The following is a 25,169-nucleotide window of genomic DNA, read 5'->3' as shown; positions in this document are numbered from 1 at the left end:
TTTTCACTTTTCAGAATCTGCTTATCTGTGGCGATGGTAATGCATCTCTCTTGCAGGGTTTTCAGGTTCTCTGCTGAGTTAAGCACCTTTTTGTTTATTTTCCAGGGGATTGCACAAAATGATTGTCGCTTGTCTGAAATTGCATTTGTTTCTTTTTTTCACACTCCCCCCTCACCCTCTTGCTCGCGAGAGCTACTTGCGTTTAGCACCAAGGCACCCAGCCACACCAAGGCACCCAGCCTTTAGTGTTAACCTACAAGTGCTGGAGAGCTGTTTTGAAACTCTTTGAGGCACCCAGTTTAACACTTTCTTTTTTAACGTCATCAACATGTCAGCGATGGACTAGGCACCTGAGCTTTCGGCACAGCAAATACGATTTGAAAATGACCCGTACTGTCGGTAACCAGCCATCTGGCATGGCGGTTTGCCTCACCGACTGAACTGGAGGGGCTGTGTGTTTTACTCAGACCCTGAGCGATAGGGGGCGCAGTTCAGCCTTTCACCTGTGCAGGCCAGGGTTCAAAACTCAGTTAAATGTCAAATGAAGGCGTGAACACCCCCGTGACACTGAAATAACAGCACTGAGGTGCTTAGCTGAGTTTTGCGGGACGCTCATACAGGATGGAAATATGACCCTCATTACATAGCAGTTTGACCCATTGCTGGTTTTACTATGAGTTTAATCCAACACACCTGAGCTTGTTACCTGTACACTGTGGCTGATCAAGTTTGTATCAAAACCTGGAATGGGTGAAACTGCTGTGCAATAGAAGTCTTTTTTCCATCCATGTCATATTGTGCCTGTTCTTAACCTCTCACTAGTATTTAACTGAAGTATCTACTAGCCATTGTCCATTAAGCATTGTGCTTTCGGTAGCATGGTCCTGTATAGGTCTGGCATATCAGGTGAGTTTTTAAACCTTAGAGCATTATGGCAATAGATATTAGTCAAGCCGATAGTTCCCTCTGCAAAACACAAGATAGATCTAAGGGGAAATAGAAAGAAATGTGAAGAAAATTAACTCCACAAGTATGTAAAACAACACCATAGAAGAAGGCAGACATTGGTATTGCTCACTTGAGGCTTTTGGCTCTTCCTCATAAAAAAAAAGATAATATTTGCTTAATTTTCTTAGCTCCAGTGGCACATACAATTTCCTGATCCTTGGTCAAATTTCTGTTTTTTCCCCCCTTTTTTGTTTCTCCATTTACTTCGAAAAAATTCTGTCTTATTTTGTCTCGTTTTTTTTCTGTGCTTTCCAAACAAGATTTACTTCCAATGCGTGCAGTATTTAGACCCCAGCTTTAATATAATATATTTTAAATCAACACCAGTATTAAGAGTGTATTAGAAAGCAATTTATTCTGCCTACGCACTCTAAAAACAAGAAACAAATTGGGTATCTAAGCCCTACATGTTATGCACTCACCGTATCGGGAATCCATATTTAATATCATGGTAAACTGTGGAGCAGAGAAGATTAGGACACTGCAGTCCATGGCTCTACTCGCTCTACACCTCAAGCCACAATGCTGACTATGACTATTCTGTACAATTCATCTGGTAACAATGACTGCCACCTTGTTGTGAGATTGGGGATCCCTTTACCTTTTCCCGGAAGGCGGCTATTAAACCAAGCCTTTCTCATCAATCGGCTGTTTCTCATCAATCGGGTCTTTCTGAACGGAAGTCACGTGGTGTGGTTTTTACACCCTGTATAAAGTACATCCATTCAAGTTGTCTTTTCACACCTTCTTCAGATTCAATAAGAGCCTGCAGAGAATGTTCTTCTGATGCTTTCTCTTTTTGTTCTTTCTCTTTCTCTCTCCATGCAGGGTAAGATCTAGGTGTCCCCTGGTCATCTAAGCGGTTAGCTTTTTGAGTCACTATTTCCAGTAAATCCGCTCTATTCCTCCTGCTAGCATAGCCATCACTCTGCACTGTAACCCAAAAGATCCTTGAAAAATAACTTTATTCTTCTGCATTTCCAATATTTGGTTCCTTTTCCTGTTCCTATTTTGCTGTGGGTCTCTGTACAGAATGATGCATTTGCGATTAACTATGGGGTTCTCAAAGTTGTCTGTGGTTTTCAATGTACAGTAGCACATCAAATAATAATAGTGCATTTTAGACTTTGAAAACTATTAGCAGCCACCCAAACAAGTTGTACTTTCCCTTTAAGAGGAAAGTCTCACAATTGGACTGTATATCATTTGGCCATCTAGTGCCATGCCACAAGGAAAAACACTGTTATACTTAAAGGGATGCAACGTTTACCACAATATCTAAGTTTATTTTGTACCATGCCTATATTAAAAATAGGATTTAATAATGCTTGCAGCTGCTTTTGGCCTCCTGTTATTTGATATCTCAGTGCTTTTCCTTGGGGCGTCTGGTTATTTGAATTAAACTTTCACTGCTCTTTTCTTCTCTCCTGCTTTCTGTCTCGCCATGTCCTGCAGGCCTCCTATAATGCCTCCTCCTCCTCCTCCTCCTCCTCCTCTTCTCTCTCGTGTCATGTTCAGCATGCTCAGGCTGTCGTCCCGGTGGAGGACGCCAACGCGGCTCTCAGTCTGAGCATGTCCGTCTCTAACTCCTTCCTGAGCCGGCACAGCTCCTTCACAGCACCTTCGGTGAGTGGCATGGCCTGCCTGTCCGTGGCCCGTGGTGTTGTGTGGCTGTGTCTGCTGCTTGGTGGTGTGCTGTGTATTCCTTATTGTGTTAGAGGGGGAGATATAACAGTCAACCCAGATTCAAAAGTGTGACTAACATTTGCTTTTCCTTCGACTAAAATTGATAAACGCACATTGATGTAAAGACCTTGTTGAATGTGGCCCAAACTGAGGCGCTGAACAAGCGTTGTGTACAAGCCGAGAAAGGAATGCGCGTCTTGTTTTTTTTTAACACCCAAAACCACTGGAAAATGGGAATAGTCTAGCAGTTTAGTAAACATCATTGTGATTGTATGTATTAAGCAAGCTTTCAGTCATCTATTATGAACACTTGTCGGTTGCGCTGCTATAAATGGCACCCTAGCTGTAAGATAACAAGCCAGCTTAAAGTTTAATATTTGGGGTATTGTTTCGAAAGCAAAGAAATGCTCAATCTATTAATCAGATGTGAATTCAAATTCACCCGTTTCATTGTCTATTTCGTTTGTGATTAATGAAAACGTGTCTCTTGCTCCCAGTGGTAAATCGTTTAAAGGTAGAAACAGTGGTTGGTTGCATTTGTAACAAGTGATAAAATGGTTTATAAATTGCGACGTTACAATAGTTGCCTTTATGTGTACCCAGAGAATGAAGACAAACAGAGTTGGCGCATAATGTCTTGCATTATTGTGGATATTGATACATTTTAATGTATTAATGTTCACGTTATTTTCTATATGTTCCATTTTAGGGTTGTTCATTTTTCTAATCTCACGTTTACACAATGGCTGTGCTTTATAATAGATTCATCCAAGAAGCTTCAAAGATGGAGTGCAGCTGTATATGTATTCTTTATACCTACGCTAACCTGTGCTGTGTGGTTTCAGCATTACAACAGTGGTGCATAGGTTTGTGCAAGTTTCTTTCAAGATTACTATGAGAGGGAAAAGGAGAGTGCGTGTGAACTGAACAAATGAAATTAAACCAACACATCGACAATAAATAGACCAGGAAGTGAATCACTAGGTAAAAGTAGTCGATTCAATTTCTGCATCTCACTATATTCATCTAATAGGACATAATCTTGCATCCCATAAAAGCAATGCGCACGAGGATGAGTAGACTTCGGTAAACTGTCAATACAATTATCACTCTTCATTCTGTTTTTGTGATGTAGTGTCTTTTTTTTCTGTTTTTTTCCCTTTAATTTTGTGTTTTCTTTTTCCTTTTTAAAGTTGGTGTCTCCTCCTCTTTCTACTCCTCCTTCTTCCATCTCTGAAGAGTTTCCATTCCCTCTCTACCTGCCTCCCACTTTCCCCTCATTCGACCCGGCACCGATGGCAACGTCTCCCTGGCCCTTCCCCCTTCTCCCGCCTTCTCTGCTCCACCAATTAGTGCTCAGCCAGCCTTTTTTCGACCCCACCCTTCTCGGCCAGTGTTGGCTCAACCACCCTTTTTTCAGCCAATTATTTCTAAGTCAGTTGCTCCACAACCAATCAAACGTTGGCGCTGATCCTGTGTGGATTCCTGAATCTCCTCCCCTCTCTGCCCATCTTGAGTCACTGGTGAGCAATGCGTAGAGTGTTCAGTTCTCAATCTCCTGTAGAACCTCAAGGGTTAAATCCAATACACCGTCCAAAACAACTGAAAAAAATTGATTTCCAAACCTTTCGCTATTTAAAATGTAGTTAAATACCTTAGCTTGTAGTTCAACAAATACAGCCTATTTACATTTAAATTCAGATGTTGTGGTTGTTGACAGGTCTGCATGCTACCAGATTGCATGGATTTTAGCTTGTAATCTGTTTTACTAATGACATTGGTCTATTTCTTGCATCCTTCAATGCATGTAATTACTATTTCGCAGTTTGTTTCAGATGGTAAACTGTCCATCTCCTGCTGTATAATAACGAACTTCCGTAACTAACACTTTAGGCTGAACAGTACAGGTTGACTTTCTTCCTAACTCCAAACAACATGGGTTACCGCACTTGTGTAGTGGGTCAATATTGCTTCATCTACATTACTCTGTGGTTGCGTTGATGATAATGCAGTCAACAATGAGGGTATCAACAATATTGACTCCAGTAGGGTTGGCGTACTGCACAAGTGTAAAACTAGTAGCCTGAGGGTTGAGCTAACTGAATGTTGAGCTAATTTGCAGGAGGAAGCCAGCTTAAGGGCAGTTCAGCTTCCCGTTCAAAAATAGAAATGCCTTTGTGAATGCTGTCATTGTTAATAACTCATGGTACTGTTGCTGCGAGCGGAGTGCTCTTTTTGTAAAATACAAAGCTATGAAGGACCTTGAGCGCAGCTATTTCCAGTTCTGAATGCGCACAAAGGGCATCGCGCAGGAAGGCAACCCATAAACCAGTAGGGTCATGACCTGGAAGCGGTTTGAATTCTTATCATGAGTATTGGCTGAGCTGTGAATGGGAGAAGACTCATTAATGCAGGGTGACCGATTTTAATACCACAAATTCACTTGGCCTTTGTGTACGCCTGCTACGCAAGTGGCATTTACTGCAGCACAACATGGAGGTATGAGATGATGGGCAACAAGGCTATTGGCACTTGAGTAGAGCACTGGTGCCTACTGCATTAACTGCTGGCCACCATTCATCCTGAGGAAGGGAGTCTATCTTGGCTGTTTCTCCACAGCAGCAGCTTCAAGTGGCTCAATGACTGCAGTAGAGAGGGCTCCCTGTCGATTCCGACCATTCCATTTAGAGAGGGCTCCCTGTCGATTCCAACCATTCCATTTAGAGAGGGCTCCCTGTCGATTCTGACCATTCCATTCACATTCTGTCACTGTAGCAGCACTGCTAATACTCCACATTGTATACAGTGTGCTGGACTGGCATCACTGCTGTGTCTTGTTTATATAGAGCCGGATTGTTTAATCCAGCAGAAAGAGGCTTATTCAGACCTGTGGTTCTCCGTTGTCTGAGTGCTTAATGACGCTTTTCAATTTGGTAACTGAGAGTGTCAATCCTAGGAAAACGGCTCCATTTGCTGAAACCCCTTGTAATAACAGACAGGGTGAAGAGGTTCTTTCATTGTTTCACTGGGCTTCAGTAGAGGATGTCTTTTGTTCTAGCAGAAGAGGTATGAAATAACTAATCTGATGGAAGATTAGATGTTTTTTTTGTGCTAGGCAGTGTGTTTCAAGCGTCTTTTCAGCTGTCAGCTTTTTTACCAGCCTAATAATATTTGTATGAGTAATATAGTGACAGCTGGAATGAATGGTGTTTGAGTTAATACCTCTGCTACAAATAGCTTCAGGTTATGTTTAGAGTATGCTGAGCAGTGGAGTGTTGTATCCTTAAGTCATTATAGGTTTCCATGGCATCTGCAGCAATAAAGTACAATATTAGTAGTTCTCCACCCATTCCGCTATTCAGTCTAGTTCTAAGGACTATTTCCTGCTGCTTATTATCCTCCACTGGGTATATAGTGAAGGCACTCATGCACATGTTATATCTACATATCACTTAGATCTATATAGAGACTTGCTTTCCCAATTGGGATCAGTCTTGGGGATATGTGAAGGGACCTGTCTGTATGTGATTAGTTTTTTCCATATACATACAGTACAGTGCATAGTGATCTAGGTTTACTTGATACCGATAAGTCCAGCACTGTATTTACAGACCATGAATTATTCTTTCCATGTTAGGGTTACAAGTACTTTTTAATGCAATTGGGCTTGACATACAGAACATGAAACTTGATTACATCAACAAATGATGCCGTTCTGTATGAACGATGCAAGAAGCTTCTTAAATCAGTCCTAACTGATTCTGTACAGGATCTATCTTCAAAGCAGCTTTAAAAGAAATATTTATCTTAAATCATGGCCATGGAAACTGTTTTTTCTTTACGGCTGATTTATTTCTAATACTATAAAAGACATTTATTTAACTTTCCTTTCCAACAACAACAGAAACTAGCTTGTGCAATGCAGTTTCAATATATAGTTTAATTTCTGTCCTAAAGTTCAGAGGTGTGGAGAAATAGATATGCGCTCTGAAACATTCCCAGGATATTGATTTGCAAAGAAACTAAATCTTGTATGTATTATAACTTAGTCTCAAGATCAAAACTGGGATTATCAAAGAACAAAGAGCAGGACTTGACTTCATAAGAGACAGTCCAAAAACCCTTGACCGTTTTGATGGCACACTGCAGTACCAATAAAATACATAGGGATGTAGATTTTAGTAGTAGTGTGCACATATATTTGATTTGTTATGCATATGAAATCAAACCACTGGAACTGAGAATCTTGGAAAATGGTCTAAATAGGCAAATTAGTGATTGGCTAATTTAATTGATTGCTTTAATAGGCCGCACATGCTATTAATTTAAAGTAGTAAGAGAAAAGGAACACCTACCCACCGATGGTAAAATGCATGAGACTTTTTAGAAGTTGTTTAAGATGTTGAATTAAAGCACAAAAGTGGTCTAACGTTTTCATACATGAGTGCTTATTGTTTCAACATCACTGATGCAAAATTGAGATTCTCACAGCCAGAGGTTTTCATGCAGGTAGGTATATAAAGGATATAAATGACAAATCATGAGGTGTTCTAATAAGTGCGCACACGACTGTAGATAACTAGTATTGATGAATACGGTACTGTTTTAAAGAGTTCAGTTATCCGAAGCAGTTATTGAAGAGGACTTTATCCCAGGTCTTTTCCTGTGTCAAGCTCCTTGGTGAGTGTGGAATGCCGATCGTACGGATGTAACTCAAAACAGATTTTTTGGACGCTTCACGCTCGACTCTTGCCCCCAGCATGCAGGGGAATTTTTAACATTCTTCAATTCCTGTGGGTATGCCCAGCTGCAGGGCAGGGCCTGCTAGGGACATAGCAATGTCTGTTCTGCATTTGTAACAAAAATATATTTAAAAAATACCAATAATACTATGAATATTATTACTAGGGTTGGCATTATTTGATCATTTATACAAACTAGCTTTAAACTACAATTTTCGGTTTATCGACATATAAAACTTAAGTTAAATATAACAAAGTCAGTGCTAAGTAAATAATAAATAAATAAGACACTCTCTCATCCCCTGATTTAGATAAGCTGTTGAGGGCTATATCTTGCATACATTTTATTAAACTTTGTGTAATAGAGTGCAGGCTAGGTGCAAACTGATTAAGATGCTCAAGCGAGCGTCTTAACCACCATGCAAAAAAGAGCCAGGCTCATTTGCATTTGTGGTTTACAGAGCTTTTAACTTCATCTCTGTACTGACACTTAATTGGCTGGGAACCCCTGATTAGTTGAGGATGAAACTACGTATGGGCATTTGTTATGGCATGCTATTCCACATGCTGTGTATTTAGATCATGGCGACTGTTTCATGTTTCTGACACCTGTGTAGAGGTAGGGTTTTTCTCATTTCAGTTTGCCAGTTATATTTTGAGCATACTGTGTTTGGCATTAAGGAAAGGTTGTAATCAACCTCACGTTGTTGCTGTGCAGAGCGAAGCGGTGTGCTGGAATCTGAGGGAAAGGTTGCAGTAGTCAGGAGATTTGCAATCAGGGAATGTTTCTACATACTTGGTTGGGACTTGCTGTGGAGCAGGCAGTGTGTGTTGGTATCCACAGTGCCTGAATGTCGTCGCCTGTGGCTTTGTGATTTCCAAGATAGAATGAGTGGAGTTGCGTGGGCAGGAAGGATTGAAGGAGGATTGGCTGTACTGTGAGGATGCAGTAGAAACACTGGTGGTGACAGAGTGGATAAATCTGCAGTTTTCTCAGACAGCGGGCGTCAGGAGTCTAGACAGCAGAGCTGCTAATATTACTGCAAAATGCTTGAAAGTTGAGCATGAGTTTTCCCAAGAAATCTTTAGCATGACATTGCATATAACCTTTATACAATGCGTGTGGGTGTTTCAAAGCATATTTATTTGTTATTTTGCAATGGCCAACTTCTAGCAGTGACGTCACAATAGTGGCTTCAACAAGCTTTGAATTCAGATCTCCTCGCTGCAACAGCAATCTGTAAAAGAAAAATACATTACCTAATTAACCCAATACGTTTTTGTGTCATAAAAGCATCTGAAGGGCTATATTTGCAGAATATAGCCTTTTTTCTCTCTGTAGTCAGTCTGGGTGACACACCCATTGTAGGTTAATCAGTTTTGCAGTAATAATCACCTGCTCTTACCAGCCAGGAAAACTCCCTAATGCAAGTGAAGACAGAGGCATCTTGAACAAACAGCCCAGTCCCCTGGGTAACCGGTTCGTTCAGGGTTCACTGTGTTTGTTTGTTTGTGTCCAACATAACCGGAGGCTTTTGTTAGTCAGCAGCACAAAAGCAATTTTGTTACAACAAAATGTTACCAAAACATTAGGACACCTAAACAATATTGTACCAGTAAAATAAAATGGTATATATTTTTTTTCAAAAATAGGCAGGCTCATCTGTATGTTTAGAACAGCTCATTCTGATAATATCCTTATTCATAGTCAACTCAAGCAAAGGCTCAATTCAAAAAGAAAAATGATTCTGTAATTATCTTTTCAAATACAAGAAGTACTTGGAACAGTTGAGACTTTATAATCGGTGTGTTTTGCAAATTCCAGTTTCCAAAATCTTTCCCTGTTACCACTGCACTTACCACTTAGGGCCTGATTTTGAAGGCTGTCCAAAGTATTTCTAGTGGAATAAAATCCTTGTAAAGGTGTAAAACTAGCAAGAAACACCGCTGAACATTAAACAGCTCCTTACTACAGTTAATAACTCATTTTATTTCTTAGCCATAAGTTTTATCTGCCTCTTAAGTACAAGACAGGGCCTGTAATGTTTCTAGGTGAAAGATTTCTGAAAGGAGATCAGCCTGTCATGACAACCAGACACTTGGTCTTGTTGTACAACTGTTACCAGCTGTTCTAAGAGGTCTCTTCAGCAGCAGCTGTGCGTAAGCAGAGAAAAGGTCAAAAAATAAAATGTATTAAAAATGAATTAAATGTCAGGAGAGGGTAACAGGGTTTTATTTTTGGATGTGATGATGTTTAATGAGGTCAGGGTTTAGGTCCGGTGCGGAATTACATTATTTTCTTTTATTGTAGCAGGACAGGAAGTAAGCTGATTGAGTAATTTTCTATTACCACCCACATACGTAGCGTATACGTATTGTCTTGTTATATAGACCTTACTGAACCTTCTTTCTGTGAACTCAATCCTCCAGTGAAATATTAACCCATTAAACAAGCTGTATTTGTGTAATTTCATACATTACATTAAATTAGACTAAGATGCCAGTTCAAAATGTTAAAAAGTAGCCTGTCCTCAAATGAGAGCACTTAATGGGTTAAAATACAAAGGAAAATAACTAGTTAGCAATATCTTCAGCAGGTTGGGAGTGTGAACATTGCTACCCTATTGCAAACACGTTACTTTTACATTTCTCTTATCTCAGATTGTACAGGCATTTTCCCTTATTGACAATGCACATGTTTTCAGGAATTTAAATTCCAAATGATAGCACTGCTATACAACAGCTATGTTGTCTTAAGAGTAGGGCTATCAATTAATCGCAGTTAACTTCTGTGATTTAACGTGTTCATTTCTTTGTAGATTTATTAACACACGTTAATCACTGCTCTCCTCTGTCTTGATCCTCTTAGCATACCGTAACTCATTCCCTGCGGCACCATTTTAATACACTGGAGCGCATGCAATGAGTGCAGTCACGTTTGCATAGGAAGCTAGTCGTGTAACTGCATGATAGAGCAAAGTACTAAAAGTGAAGGACTTGTGAATGGGAAGTTTATTTAAAAAAAAACAAACAAAAAAAAAACTTTGACGTGTCAAACGTAGGCTACATCTAATCTGAAATTCTTTGTTTGAGAAATTTCTACAAATTATACATTTCCATTGGGGTATGTAAACTTTTGACTACAAATGTATGTGTGTGTGTGTGTATGTATGTGTGAACTGTTGGTTCAAACAGTTTAACAGCAAATGCTGGAGTTTTTCTGTGAAATTCTGTGTAAATAAATCTAAAACTAGGGTTTTTTTTATGCTGGGTTGTTTTTTGAATAATAATAATAATAATAATACAACGACAAAATACAATTCTCTTCATGCAAGCACTCCAGGGCGCTTTACAAAAGAAATATAAAAAAGCCTGTGTCTAATATATAATCCAGCTACAACTAAACAGACCCAAACAAATACGTTTTCAAACACGATTTAAAAGATTCAATTGTGCAAGCATTCCTGATATGAAATTGGAAGCAAGTTCCAGAGACGAGAGGCATTGTAACTGAATGCCCTGGCTCCTACACAGTCCAAACGAATTGTAGGGACTGTCGGAAGGTTCGAATTGTCCAATCTCGGTGAACGACCAGGGTCATATGGGGTCAGCAGATCTTGACGATAAGAAGGTCCAAGACCATATAAGGCCTTATAGATAATAAGAACTACTTTTAAAATAATAATAGCATCAGTAATAAAAACAAACTTGAATGAGATGGATGCAGTAATTGTATTAATTCAATCTGCAATTAAAACGAAGATTAACTAAGATTAAAAAATGTTATACTTAACGAGACATATTTATTGGCAGCCTCATCTACTGCACCGACATGAATTGTAATTTTATTTTGTCCCTAGTTTTCAGCTTTAAATTTCACAGTTTATGGGCATCTCTTTATTTTAATATAAATGTATAAGGTAAACACTGTATTTGGTTGCTAAGAATAGCAAAGCAATCTGTGGATTGTATAAAATAGACATTTGAAGTAAAATGCTGGACATGTCTTACATCAGATGGCATCTTTCAAGAAAGTTCTAGCTAAAACAAGTGAAGTGGATTTTACTGTGGCTTGTTGTTTTTGCTCTATTTTTATCCAAAGGAATGTTTATGTTTCTCTTAATGGTGGAAGTCAAACTCACATTTACAGCACATCCCTAGTATGTAAAAATACTACAGACATGTTTGCTTTACACAAATGAAAATAAGTATCAGGGCAATGGTAGAAACAATACAGTGGCTTCAGTGAGTGTATGGCGATTTAAACAGCTAGAATCTAATTCAGTATTTGATTTGCAGGTCTGGTACACTGGTCTCCTTTTCATCTCTTGTTTCTTTCTCTCTTTCTCTTTCTCTCCCTTCCTCCAGTACAAGTCTGTTTACAGGTCCTACTCTCAGGACTTTGCTCCTCACAATCAAGCCTCCATTCCTCCTTTCCTCTCACCTGTCTCTTCCCACTTTACAACTGTCCACCAATCGCAGAGCTTGGACCTAGCTGCGCCAGCCACTGCTGGCCAATCGGCAGTTCCTGGGGGCGTGGCCAATGGTTCCCAGGACAGCTCTGGTGGCTCTCTTGCTGTCTGTCCACCTTCTGAACCTTCTCTCCCTGACTCTCTGCAGACCTCTGTGGTGAGATGTCATTGTAATGCTACAGAGGGGCTTGGGAGGGGGTAAGGGGGCTGGCGTGTCAGGTAGAGCTTTTTGTGTGCCTGATATGACAGTTGGTTATTAATTTGCCTTTGCAAGTTTTCAGTGAGCTATTGGGTATTTGTTGTCCAGTAGGTTGGCTTGATGAATATACTGTTCTGTAAATACTGTATGTTTATATCTTGGTGTAACAAAGATCGGAAGTGGTTGAGCTCAAATCTAAACTTAATTGGTGAGTCAGTGCATTCAAATCCATATCCATAAAAATATTAAAAGTCCTAGCTTTTAATATTTTTATGGCTATGCACTTTCAAACCACCATCTGGACACTAATAAGTATATACATCCATGCCACCTGGTGGACATTTTAACACATTACAGCTCACTATGTGGAATGAATTACAGTACTTCTAAAAAAGCAGATGTTCCTGGCTGTGGGTATTTAATTGTGTGCACTACACACAGACTTGGGTTTAATTCATTGAACATAGATCTTCATCTACTTTCAGAGCATAAGTCAATGCTGGAAATGAATGTAACACCAGCAGTGGCTTCTTTTTCCAGTATCTTGTGCTTCAAGTGGGTTGTTGCTCAGTTAAGATACTGGGCCTCGTTTTTAGGCCTGGATGAAGTTGTCGGACTGCTTTGCTTCTCAATAAAACTGAAAATAGCTGTGTGCTTGCCACCAAAAAGCTGTTCTACTTCTGAGTCTGAACTTGGGAATGCTGTGGTGTGTTAACTCTGGTCTTTCTCCCATGATCACACCACTGGCTCCCTGGGGCTCTGCCGTACATCTGTGTGTGAAGTTTGTACCCCCCCTGGGCACTGTCATATATTTGCTGTTGTCCTGTCTCCTGTAGAGCGAGAGTGCTAACGAGGAAGGCGGGGAGGGTGAATACGTCAATCTGTATTCGTCCAGTCAAGTCAATGGAGAGCTTCCTCACTCCAGAGGAGTAAGTAGCTGGCACCGCACGGCATGCTGCTTGAGGGTGGAGAATGGGCTGCTGGGAGCATGTCATGCTTGAGTTCCATGGCTTGATTGGGACCATGTGCTTCTGGTCACTCCATGCTATATGTCTGAACTTCTGTGTACTGCTGTACCATGTACAAAATGTACTAAAAGCCAGCACCAGAAAAGCTTTTAATAGGCTTTTAAATGTATTTGTTGCGGACTAACAAATGCGGTGAAAGGACCCTTCTGCCTCTGAGTTGCTTGTTCTGCAGCCTGATATTGACTTGCCACAGTATTGTTCATTATTTTTAAAACAGATAATTTTGTTTCTTCCAAAATCTATTTGCAAGGATACATGTAAGACATGCCATTTATGATGGAATAAACACATTAGCTTTCAACTCCAGACCAGTAAGTGGCGCTAGTCGTATGGAGCTTGACTTCATCAAGCTCTTTGAAATAGTTTCCGAATGTATGTTTAACACGCCAAATACCGTAGAGGGTCGGAAATGTGCAGGCACCTAGTTAGAGTGCTGGCAAGGTCAGGTTGCAGCTTGGTGACCGTGCAGGCTTATCATCTCTCAGCCCGGCCAAGGTATCCCCTGCGTTTATCAGGAACGCTGTTCAGGATCAGCTGTACCTTTCCATTCTCCATCCTCTGATCTGTCATCAGCTGCCAGTTTGGTGCCAGTTCTCGACACTGGTCTCGTGGTGGTTTTGTGACGTCTGTATGGTATAGATTTAAGCTTTGTCCCTTGCAGACCCTCGGTAACCATCACGTGGAAAGAACTTTTTAAACACATCAATGCAGCCAGTAGTGTAGTCCTAAATTTGGAATGCCAATAAAATATAGATTTTCTTAATCAAGAGTTATGATACGATTTCACATTTCAGTTGGATACCGAAGTTCTAGTAACTCCTATAACAGGAAATGCATGTATCTAATTTCTAGTGTCCAGTGTCTTTCTCCATCATGTCGGTATGCTTTACTGTATTTACTTGTCAGTGGCGTTGTTTGTGTTTGTGTCCACAGTCGTAGTCGATGCACTGTTGCTGTCGTCTTCGTCAGCATTTTTAGCCTTCTTTAAGAAGTAGTTTGTAAATGAAGAAGTTCCTAATGTTCGTTTCAGACAGTTATGCGGGAGATGTGAGTCATGTCACTTAGTTTGCCTATTATGTGAGTTCCGGCTCAACTTCACCACTGCTACTATAGAAAATAGTACCGGAATGGCTTGACTGCACCACTGAATGCAGATAGGAACCAAACTCCAGAGGCATTAATCAGTAAGTGACTGAAAAACCAGTCTAATGGAATTAGTGGGATTTTAACTTTCTGATTGTCAGCAGTTGTGTGAGGAGCTTTAAACTGCATTCATTTCGGTGTGATGCAGGAAGTTACAGTGCATTGATTTTGTTTTAGCCCAGCGGGATTCTGACTGAGCTGCAGTGTAATGGATTTTAACTGGGATTATAATTTAAGATCAACACTCATGACGCTTGAAGGACTTGTCCTAGAAATATTTATTTATTTATTTATTTATAAAACCATGATATTTAGATGCAATGTGTGTCGCTAATACATTGCATGAGTGTGCTGTATGAGGGCAGCTATGAATCCCTTCAGGGCATTTAACTGCCAGGTCTTGGTGCTGATTCAGCTCTGCCTGAATGGTGTAACTGCTGTGTACACAACGCCCTTTTTTTTTTTTTTTTTAATGTATCCGAAAAAAAGAATCTGATAAATAAAATATCTGTTTTATAAAGCCCATTGGCTGTGAAGGCTAAGGCTGTGTAAAGCTGGTGTACACACACAGCCTATTGCAGTTAAACAAACATATTATTTAAAGAAATGTGTTACTTTTGTATAAATCGGCAGTTTTTAGGGATGGAAATAAGACCGTTTTGATACATTCCTGGTTTTACTCTTGAGTTTAGTAAGACACAGCTCAGCTTGTTGCCTATAATGTGGCAAATCAAGCTCATAGTAGAACCTGGTATGGGTGAAACTGCTATGTAATAGGAGTCTTATTTCCATCCCTGCTCATTTTACATGCTTGAATTGTCCACATTTCAGGGGGAAAAAGCTCTCTATAAGACTGTAAATAAAGGGCCTTGTTTGTACTATAAGCACCCCCTTCAGCAGTTCCATTTTGTCCATGCAACCCCGACTCACACCTCCCCTTTCACTACTAATGTAGAACAGTAAATTGCAACAGTGCCTTTTTCTTAAATGTTATGATTAAACTGCAGTGGTTTTTCTAACAGTAGTGTTATAAAACAAACCAGACTGGACGTTCGTATTTGCTAGATTACTATTTTTTCTATGCTATATCCATGATAGTCATTGTTTGTACGTTTCAGGACCCAGCAGCAGTGACAGACGATGCGCTGCCAGACCCCTCCCCTCAGAAGCCCTCGACCAACAGTAAAGAGAACGCAGAGGATGGCAGGTAAAGGGTTCGCTTCTCTTCAGCAGCAGGCACACACGTGGGGTTGGCAGTGCCAGTCAGTAACAGTGACTGCACTGGGGTAGTTCAGTATCCTAAAATCAAATCAAAGATGAGTTGACAGTTTTTGTGATTGGTTCCCCAGCAGGAGACAGAAGTCGACAGACTCTGATCACAGTGACGAGGAGGTTGACGAACTCTCCCTGATCGATCATAAGGAGATCATGACGAGGATAACGCTCAAACAGGAGGTGAGAGACCGGGTCTGTGCATCTGATCAAGACCTGTCTGCTATCATTGAACACGTGGAGCCATCTTTGAGGGTAATGATATCAGTGTTCAAAGCACTGGCTGTGCATCATGAAAATACAGTGTGCTTCATCATCATATTGTACTGTTAACCATTTATTATCAGAATTACTAAAAGGCAACAATCAGTATCCTCAGTATAGTTTTTTTTTTTTTTTTAAACATAGTACCATTGGATTGTGGTATTAACTGTTATAATTGCAGAGTAATGTTAATTAATATATCTACAGTGTGACAATAACATTTCATTTTTACTGTATTTTAAAAGAAAATACAGTTTTTTTTTTAATCCAAAAGCCCTTTCACACAGAATAACTCTCTGCCTGTTTTATAAACTGCACGACACTGCCCTCTGTAGGGGTGTGTGTATAATTTCTCAGTGCTGTGTCGTCTTCAGGCATCAATCTGTATCCCCCAAGGTCGACACCAGCTTTTTTAAACCCTCAGCAGAACGTTAGAAGTTGAAACTAGATGAAAAAATGGTTTACAGAGGCCAAGCTGAACTGTGTGTTAATGTTTTGTCACCAAAGGTCTTCTTATAAGTTCAGAGTTCTGCTGCTTCAGAAAAGCTCATAATTCTACTTTACGGTAAGGGATGATAAAAGCATTCTACTGTATATGTCGCTTAAAGATTTACACCGAAAGTGTGAGTAGCTCAGAGGTTTGTATATCGGGCTGCATTGTGGTGATGAGTATTATCTGCTCATCAGTTTCAAATCGTCTCGTACACCTCTCCCCTGCAGAGTGATGACGGGCCTGATGTGCGTGCTGGATCAGGAGATATTTTACTAGTGCACGCGACCGAAACGGACCGGAAAGGTATTTATCAATCAGCACTTTAACCACTGAATCTGCAGTTACAGCAGTTCTGTAACGAATCTTATATTGATTCTTGTGTTTAATTATGTACTGAGTTCTGTTTTTAAAAAAAAGAAAAACATAGTCAATGTAAAATCAGCATCATAATTTTATTCTTTCCCTTCTAGCATATGTTCTTTTCATTATGTCTTTAAAATGTCTAATGAATTTGAACAGTGATCTATTATCAGTGTGTTTAATTTATGCCGTTTAACCTTTATCTCTTTCTAGATCTGGTTTTGTACTGTGAGGCTTTTCTTACGACTTACCGAACTTTCATAACACCAGAGGACCTGATCAAGAAACTCCACTATAGATATCCTTTTAATCTGGCTAGATCTGCAGTATATACAGAGTCTGCAGGGCTGTAGCTGTTCTCTATTACAGGGCTGCTCTTGATTTCAGTGGAGTTCACTGGCTTTACCTGTGTGTGGATGTCTGTTACAACAGTCCTTTACCAAGCTGTCTTTTAGTCAGAATATCACCAGTTACCCCAGCCATTTAAAATTCCATATCATGATTTATTGCAGTTTGGTTTTGTAAAATCTATGTATTTGGTATTTATATGGACCCCTTATTTTACAACTTGCAGAGTTGAACTTTCTTTTTTACAATGTGCTTCAGCATTACAAATTAGTACTTCAGTCTAATTTTAAGAATCACAGATTCTTTTATATATATATTGTAATGGTTTCACCTCTCTCGGGTTCGTTGCCCCTTTAAAACCAGTGACCCAACAGACACAAATGGATTTTTCTTGCGCGGTTGCGCTATTTTAATAAACAAAGAAATAAACAAAATACAAAACAAACACCTAGCTCTGTACGAGCACTAACTAACACACACAGGAACTCCCTGACTAACACGGGACAGCTAAGCTGTTTCCCCGTCTTTTCAAAAACCCAGGTTTAACACAGCACTTACTTTAATTCAATGGCTACTCGGAGACAGCGCACCTCTCTGCCTCCTTCCACTCAGCAGCCTCGAGCAGACTGCCTGCTCTCTTTTTAAACCCCACACCTGGGTCCAATTGCCCAATAACGCCCAGGTGCGGACGATCATTAATAAAACAATTAAACAATTAAATTCAAACAATAAACCAAAAGTGCATTTTCACATGTTTCTTTTTTCAGGGAGGATTTAACCCCCTCCCTGCTGTCTCTCACAACCCGCTTCCTTACAATATATATATATATATATATATATATATATATATATGCTCAGCCCCAGCAGCCACCCCCTTGGGCTCAGTGTTACCAGGATGTGGTTTTATTATTTGTTTATTTAGCAGACACCTTTATCCAAGGCGACTTACAGGGACTAGGGTGTGTGAACTATGCATCAGCTGCAGAGTCACTTACTACGTCTCACCCGAAAGACGGAGCACAAGGAGGTTAAGTGACTTGCTCAGGGTCACACAATGAGTCAGGGGCTGAGGTGGGATTTGAACCGGGGACCTCCTGGTTACAAGCCCTTTTCTTTAACCACTGGACCACACAGCCTCCAATTTGGAAGTGTTGTATTTGTTTCCTTAATCCCACTGTACATATACAAGATTCTGCCACAGTCCAGACACGTTCAAGAAGCGCGTGAGCAAAAACACCTTCTTCGTGCTCGTCCGTGTGGTGGATGAACTCTGGTGAGTCTTTATGTAACAGATATATTTAAAACACAGTGATTGTTCTGTATTGTATTCTAACTGAGGCTACTGTGTAAACAGTACATGAAGAACACAATCACAAATGGTACATTTGATTATTTTTACATATTTTTCAAGATGCGATACATTGTACGTCACTGTACTTTAATAATGTTAGGAAAAGGTATGTTTTAAATACAGAAGTAAAACATAAATACTACAAGCACACTACTTTTATTGAAATGTAGACTTTAAAATGTATCTGGTTTGTTTAAACGGTAAGCATCAAGTTTACTCAAAAGGTGTCAACGTTAATCTCCACCCTGAATTCTAACGCTCCGGCTCTGTGCTGTAGATCAGTTAAACGCAGATTTCCACCCTGAATTCTAACGCTCCGGCTCTGTGCTGTACATCAGTTAAACGCAGATTTCCACCCTGAATTCTAACGCTGCAGTTCCATGCTTGCTTGTCCTCAATTCCAGTTTGGTAGAGCTCACTGATGACATCCTGAAGCAGCTGATGGACCTCGTGTTCCGGCTGGTCTGCAGCGGGGAGCTGAGTCTGGCGCGAGTCCTGAGGAAGAACATCCTGGACAAGGTGGATCAGAAGAAGCAGCTGCGCTACATCAACTCCATGAAACCCCTGGCCGCCCGCGGTGTGGCTGCAAGGTGAGCATGGGGCTCCAGCACAGCTTCTCTAGGAGTCGGTATACAGCTGGGGACAAAACGTTTGCATCACCTATAATTTTATTATTGAGACATTTAATATATATACTAAATATAAGCCATGATAGTAGTACAGTATTTCATGTTAGAGTTCAAAACGTTTGGCCATAGCTGTAGGGCTGCAAGCATGGCGTTTCCTCTGGGCAGAGTTAATGATTCTCCTGTTACTTCTCTTCCAGACCCGGCACCCTCCATGATTTCCGCAGTCACGAGATAGCAGACCAGCTGACCCTGTTAGATGCTGAGCTCTTCTATAAAATTGAGGTGCCACTTATCTGATATACTCCTGTTTCGTTTGTTTTTTTGCTGGTTTATCGTGCATATATAGAGGTGTGTGGGTGTGTGTGTGTTGTTTTTTTTTAAACAAATAAGTTTATGATGAAGTCTTTAAACTCTGAAAACTTCTGTAGAGGTTGTATAAAGATATAGATACACAGCAGTTTGATCCATTCCTGGTTTTACTAGGAGTTCAATAAGACACACCTGAACTTGTTACCTATACACTGGGGCTACTCAAGTTCGTTGTAAAATCTGGAAAACTACCTGAAACGTTATCCTTCACAAGGTAACAAAATCGGTCTAGTTTGGTGTGCTAATTTCTTTCTTTCTTTCTCCAGATCCCTGAGGTTTTATTGTGGGCTAAAGAACAGAATGAGGAGAAAAGCCCTAACCTGACCCAGTTCACAGAGCACTTTAACAACATGTCTTACTGGTAAAGATTCACAGTACCTGCACACTAAAAACATGTCTAGTGATTACAAGTTGGAGCCCCACCATCACACAACAAAACCAGCTTCTGTAGCACCCACAACACCCTGAGCAAGGCTCCGTAAAGGAGTTTGTACTGTAACTGGATGTAGATCTAGTTGCTTGGTGGTGGATTACTGTTACAATATACCGCAGGAAACACATTGAACCAAATTAAACTGGTTCCTTTTTATATCGTATGAAAATAAAGGAAAGAAAATATAAGAAGTGATACCTCTGTGGTTGAAAGAAATAAAGCTGAGCTGTGATTTGTATCTTTTTTATGTTTTGAGACGAAAGGTAAAGCATGCTAATGCGTCGATAGAGGGATTTCATGAAGCTAGATCAGGCATGACTGATAGTGGTGAAAGGCTCCGATATGGTGAAGCAGTGACACCCAAATGTACATAATAAGACTGCAAATTCATCAAGGGGTTCTGGTGACAAGACATCCACGAGAGCAAATCAATGTACGCCGTCCCTTAAAGTACATGGTAACAGAATACATTTTTGTGTTTGTGTTTGTTTCCCAGGGTTCGATCAATAATCATTCTTCAAGAGAAAGCCCAGGACAGAGAGAAACTGCTCCTCAAGTTCATTAAAATTATGAAGGTAAGCCTTGGATTACACACAGTTGTTAATTTATAGAAACAGACATTTGTTATTATGTGGATCTCATTTCCTATATCTCTCTTTCCTGTTCCAGCACTTAAGAAAGCTGAATAATTTTAACTCCTACTTGGCAATATTATCAGCCCTGGACTCGGCACCGATACGGAGACTTGAGTGGCAGAAACAGACCTCAGAGGTTTGTATAGGTGTTTTTTTTTTAGCTAATTGAAATACTTGTACCCACTAAGCTTGTTAGAGCTGCAGTGTCCCTCACCTGCGCTCTACAATATAACTCTTTGGTGTCTGCTTACTCCAGTGGGCCAGCATTGTACTTTCAATATGCAGTTTGATGACCAGTTTTAGTTTGACGTTTATCAGCAACCTTGAGTAAAAAATATATATATATATTGTTTTACACCATATGGCACATTAAACTTTAAATACTGTCAACCAAATAATAAATCGCTATGTGCAAGTAATGTTCAAAATATGAATTGGATCCCACTTGCCAGGGTCTGGAGGAGTATTGCACCTTGATTGACAGCTCATCCTCATTTCGGGCGTATCGGGCAGCACTGGCAGAGGTGGAGCCCCCCTGTATACCTTACCTGTGAGTATGCACCTGTTCACCTGCAAACATATACTACCATGAGTATGTAGCTGGCAATAGGTACTTAAATCACTAATGTTAATCTGAGAGGGCTTTCAATACATGTGTGTTTCAGTGCTTTGCAGCTTTAAGATACTATTTAGTTGTGCCAGATTATTTGTCTATAGTTCATTTAAGACTTTTTCCAGAAATATCTCAAAAACATTTCCCGGTTGAATAGACCTCTGCTGTTTTGTTATCTGGCTTGAATGAACATGTATAGTAAATCTTTAGTATATGTACAATTTACTGTGGGCATGGCCTAGCCGATAGTGAATAACAAGGTGACAGTGTAACGCTGTTTGAAGTGGTGCTGATGTGATGTCTGCTCTTCCTTCCAGGGGTCTCATCCTGCAGGACCTGACGTTTGTCCACCTGGGGAATCCGGACTTAATCGATGGGAAGGTGAACTTCTCCAAGCGATGGCAGCAGTTCAACATCCTGGACAGCATGAGGCGCTTTCAGCAAGTGTGAGTGTCTATACAATAATTCAATTTTCTGTTATGAATTGGTAGGTTGGATTACACTAGCTTTGTTTGCATGTTCCTTTAACTAAGCTTAGGTTTTCTGTTTTTCGTTCCAGACATTACGAGCTGAAACGCAACGATGACATCGTCTCCTTCTTCAATGACTTTAGCGATCACCTAGCAGAGGAGGCGCTCTGGGAACTGTCCTTAAAAATCAAGCCGCGGAATATCACGCGACGCAAAACAGAACGCGAGGAGAAGACCTAGGAGCTGCTTAGTGCTGCGGCCTGAAAACTAAGAATCTAAAACTGTGACGGCAGCTAAAGGACTAGAAATATTTTTCTATGTTGCAGTTTACTCAACCTTTTCATTTCCAAATGCCAAGAATCACAGCTGGGGGTTTGCAAGGACGGGGTGACCTCCTTGTGATTTACCTACAGAGCATAGAGACAGCTGGAGGCTACAAACTGTGCTCTGATTCTTCACCGTTTTTGTTCTTTCTTGCATTTCCCGTCTTGTACATTTCATTATGTGCCATTTCATTTTAAAAAAGATGTGATTGTCCTCTCCATGACATTAGAATAATAATTTTTCCAAAATAGAGGCATATGTCTCTTTTCTAAAGTGCCATAGCTACAACCCATATACAAAACATAAACCCCACCAGCCTTTCAATCTGGAAGGCAACCTGCCAGTGCATCCGCCGATCTGGTGAAAAGACATGGCTGGAGGATTGTCTCGGAGAATAGTGCGTTCAGAAGAACTGGTGCTTCTATTTAAAAGACAAGAGGAAACTTCTGCACCCAAGAATGAACTGCGGGGGCAGACTTGGGGATTCCACAGGCTATTTTGGACTTTATGGGATTGTTTAGTGTCCTGTTAGAATTTCATTTTATGGTTTGTTTTTTTTTTCAAAAGGGGAAGAACAAACATCTCTGAGCTTGTGAAACTCAAGCTTTTTGAGAAGCGGATGCAGATGGAGATGCAGATGGAGTTTTTGTTTTTTTGCATCAGATCCACGGCCTGGGAATGGCCCTATCGACCAGAGGGGGTCAGTGAACTGGAGGTTCTGTGCTGTAAGGGTAATAGAGCAACGCTATACTTGTGTTCTAGAATCTGGTTACACTAATAAGATTCTCTGTTGGTCCAATGCTCAGTGCACAGCTGAACTGTGGTGGGGAAAGTTCCAAAGACAAGGATCCTAACAAAGCAGGTCCTGGGATTAAATCTGCATGGTCTATGCTTGCCTATCAGGATTTGGGTGTCAAATGATCATCCTTGCTTTATGAGCACCTTAAAATGTGTTATGTTACACATGGAAATGGAGGCAATCAACCCCTCCACAACTGTAATCTAATCTGATGTGTTACTTTCATAACTGAACGTTGTTTTAGTTTTGGGTTCTTTTAAAGAAATGTAAAGAATTAAGTCAGGGGGTAGATGTGGAATACTGTATGCTAGCCTAGATTTGGCTCACCAAATAAACCCAATTTCTTACAGTGGGTTTGGGTAGCTGAGTTCAGGGCCAGTTTTGCATAGACAGGCACAATATTGCTGGGGACAAGGAACTACTGTAAGGCATCCTGATATATAACCAATTCAGCAAGATGCAGAACAGGCAGCTCTCTGGCTATATTGAAACCATTGAGACAGATTACTGTCAAGCTAATTTTGGATCTCGAGGAGAACAATTTAAAAGTGCACTTTGCATATTAACTTAAGTGTCGTTGAGTGAATAAAGCTGATCTCTGTGTAAATGCTGTGGGTGTCTGTAAACATGCAGCTTCTCATAAATGTGTCATTTGTAAATACTATAATATACATATTTTTTTGTCTTGTTTGCAAATTCCACACTTGCTGTGCCCTGAGCATTGGTAACGATGGGTTCCCCTGACAAATGCAGGTCAGTGGTACGAGGTCCATGTTTGCAGGGGACGTTCAGTAGTGTACGGTACTAGTGACTGCACACTGATACGTGTGTTACTCTGTACTGTAGTGTAGGCGAGTGACTGTAAATACTAGTAAATAGATCATTCCAAGGTATTCATTTTGTTTATATTTAACTTTTTTGTGCATGAAAGAATACCTAAAAAAAAAAAAAAAAAAGGGAAAAAAATTGTATATAATAAGAGACTGGTGTGAAAAGATGAATTATTGTTGCCAGGTTGGCATTGAGAGAGTTGGGGGTTCTCATATTGTGGCTGTTGTATGATAGTGCCGTTTTTCATATGCCATGAATTGGATTGCTTTTAATTATCTTTTTTTTTAAGATTTAAATGTTCACATTTTATCTAGCCTAGAAACTGGAATACAATGGGAGAGACACAAGAATTCTTTCATGTTTTTTTTTTTTTTTTTTAAACAGTCATTTCTCATCCTAATTTAAGGTAAAATGATTAATCGATGTGACTGACACAGTACCATTGATAATGGATCACATTAAGGGATTTATTAAAATGATAAATAAATAGCTGCAGAAAACCCTCTTTTTTTATGAAGGTGATTTCTCAGACTATTATTTCATAATAGACCTCAAATTACATCAGCAACTGTTTTACTGCGTATTTTAGGTCCATTATCCCCTGGTAAAGTTCTGGGGTATGTAATGATCAATTCCCTGCTTATAAAGATTGAGTGTCCTTTTATTTATTTGTATGTTATTTGAGCACTGTGCTAAACCAGTCTAAACTAGGCGTTGATTGTCTGCATTGCTTCCATAAGGAACTACACATTTCTTACCATTTATGAACAGTTGATTTCCAATGACATTTTACAATACGAACTGCGTAAAATATCTTTCTGTAGGTATAAGATGTGTGTACTGGAATAACTTGATGTTAACCTTAGCCCAGACTTGATCTTGATTGTGTACAGATTGCAAAGTAATAGTATTTTTTTTTTTTAAGCGTTAACTTAAACCTTCCAGTGAAATACTACCAATAAGAAGAGTTTGTATTCATTTTATTGTCTTTTCAAACATGCAGTAATTCAAACCTATTTTGCGTTGCAGTACATGTGGCTACAGTTAAATGGACTAATATTCTGAATCCCAGATAAGCTCCTGCCTGTTGCATCTTTTTCTTTAATCATGAGCACTTCTACAGTTCTTATTTATTAATATATTGTACACTGTAGTAGTGCATTCCACATAAGAGCTTCCTGTACATCTCTTGTTTTATTTTGTCAGTGAATCTGCATTTCTCCCTGTGCGTTCTCACCTGCATTTTCACACGATTTTTGGGGGGGGAGCTTTCCTTAAATATTTAATGCCAAGACTATAATGATTGCTTGCCTGTATTACTCTACCAGCCCCCTTCCTCCTCCTCTCTGACCTCTTGCATTGTATTATAGAAATACTGTTAACATTGTGATGCCATCATGCACATGTGTATGTAACTTTTGTATTAAAAAGATTAAAATCAAGTCTAATTACAGTACCTTGTTTACAGTGCATGCAGCAGACTGCAAATTAAAATGACAATCGAACCCATATTAGGCGTCTACTTGACTGAATTCTTTATTAAAAATGTTGTTTCAACATCACACTGGTAGCCCCGATGTTTCCTTGTTTGCTATTATTCATCACCTTATCAACACTCCTACTTCTAAATATATCAGTGATGTCTAACAGCAGACCCCAGGGGTGCACATCCTCCACTGTCTGTGTATAAAACCACAACC

General features: G+C 39.9%; 1 protein-coding gene across 11 annotated transcripts in view; it reads left to right on the top strand.

Annotated features, from left to right (window-relative positions):
• The window catches only part of LOC117396940 (rap guanine nucleotide exchange factor 1-like), a 70,380-nt gene extending 45,400 nt beyond the window's left edge, over window positions 1–24,980 (top strand). For 2 of the 11 annotated variants that reach the window (XM_059005548.1, XM_059005549.1), the window contains 16 exons: window positions 2,464–2,634; window positions 11,805–12,065; window positions 12,944–13,036; window positions 15,397–15,485; window positions 15,628–15,805; window positions 16,535–16,610; window positions 16,881–16,969; window positions 18,200–18,288; window positions 18,771–18,956; window positions 19,193–19,277; window positions 19,631–19,725; window positions 20,294–20,372; window positions 20,467–20,568; window positions 20,885–20,982; window positions 21,363–21,491; window positions 21,605–24,980. In XM_059005548.1, coding sequence (XP_058861531.1) covers window positions 2,464–2,634; window positions 11,805–12,065; window positions 12,944–13,036; window positions 15,397–15,485; window positions 15,628–15,805; window positions 16,535–16,610; window positions 16,881–16,969; window positions 18,200–18,288; window positions 18,771–18,956; window positions 19,193–19,277; window positions 19,631–19,725; window positions 20,294–20,372; window positions 20,467–20,568; window positions 20,885–20,982; window positions 21,363–21,491; window positions 21,605–21,755 — 1,971 coding nt within the window. In that variant the 3' untranslated portion in view covers window positions 21,756–24,980. Of the gene's footprint in view, window positions 1–2,463; window positions 2,635–3,887; window positions 4,218–11,804; window positions 12,066–12,943; window positions 13,037–15,396; window positions 15,486–15,627; window positions 15,806–16,534; window positions 16,611–16,880; window positions 16,970–18,199; window positions 18,289–18,770; window positions 18,957–19,192; window positions 19,278–19,630; window positions 19,726–20,293; window positions 20,373–20,466; window positions 20,569–20,884; window positions 20,983–21,362; window positions 21,492–21,604 lie in introns of all 11 variants that reach the window. The other 9 variants (XM_059005553.1, XM_059005554.1, XM_059005547.1 and 6 more) reach the window with 8 other exon arrangements.
• The last annotated feature ends 189 nt before the right edge of the window (window positions 24,981–25,169 follow it).

Source organism: Acipenser ruthenus, chromosome 31, assembly GCF_902713425.1.
Source record: "Acipenser ruthenus chromosome 31, fAciRut3.2 maternal haplotype, whole genome shotgun sequence".
Classification (NCBI taxonomy): Eukaryota; Metazoa; Chordata; class Actinopteri; order Acipenseriformes; family Acipenseridae; genus Acipenser; species Acipenser ruthenus.
This window is presented reverse-complemented; position numbering and strand designations above follow the sequence as displayed.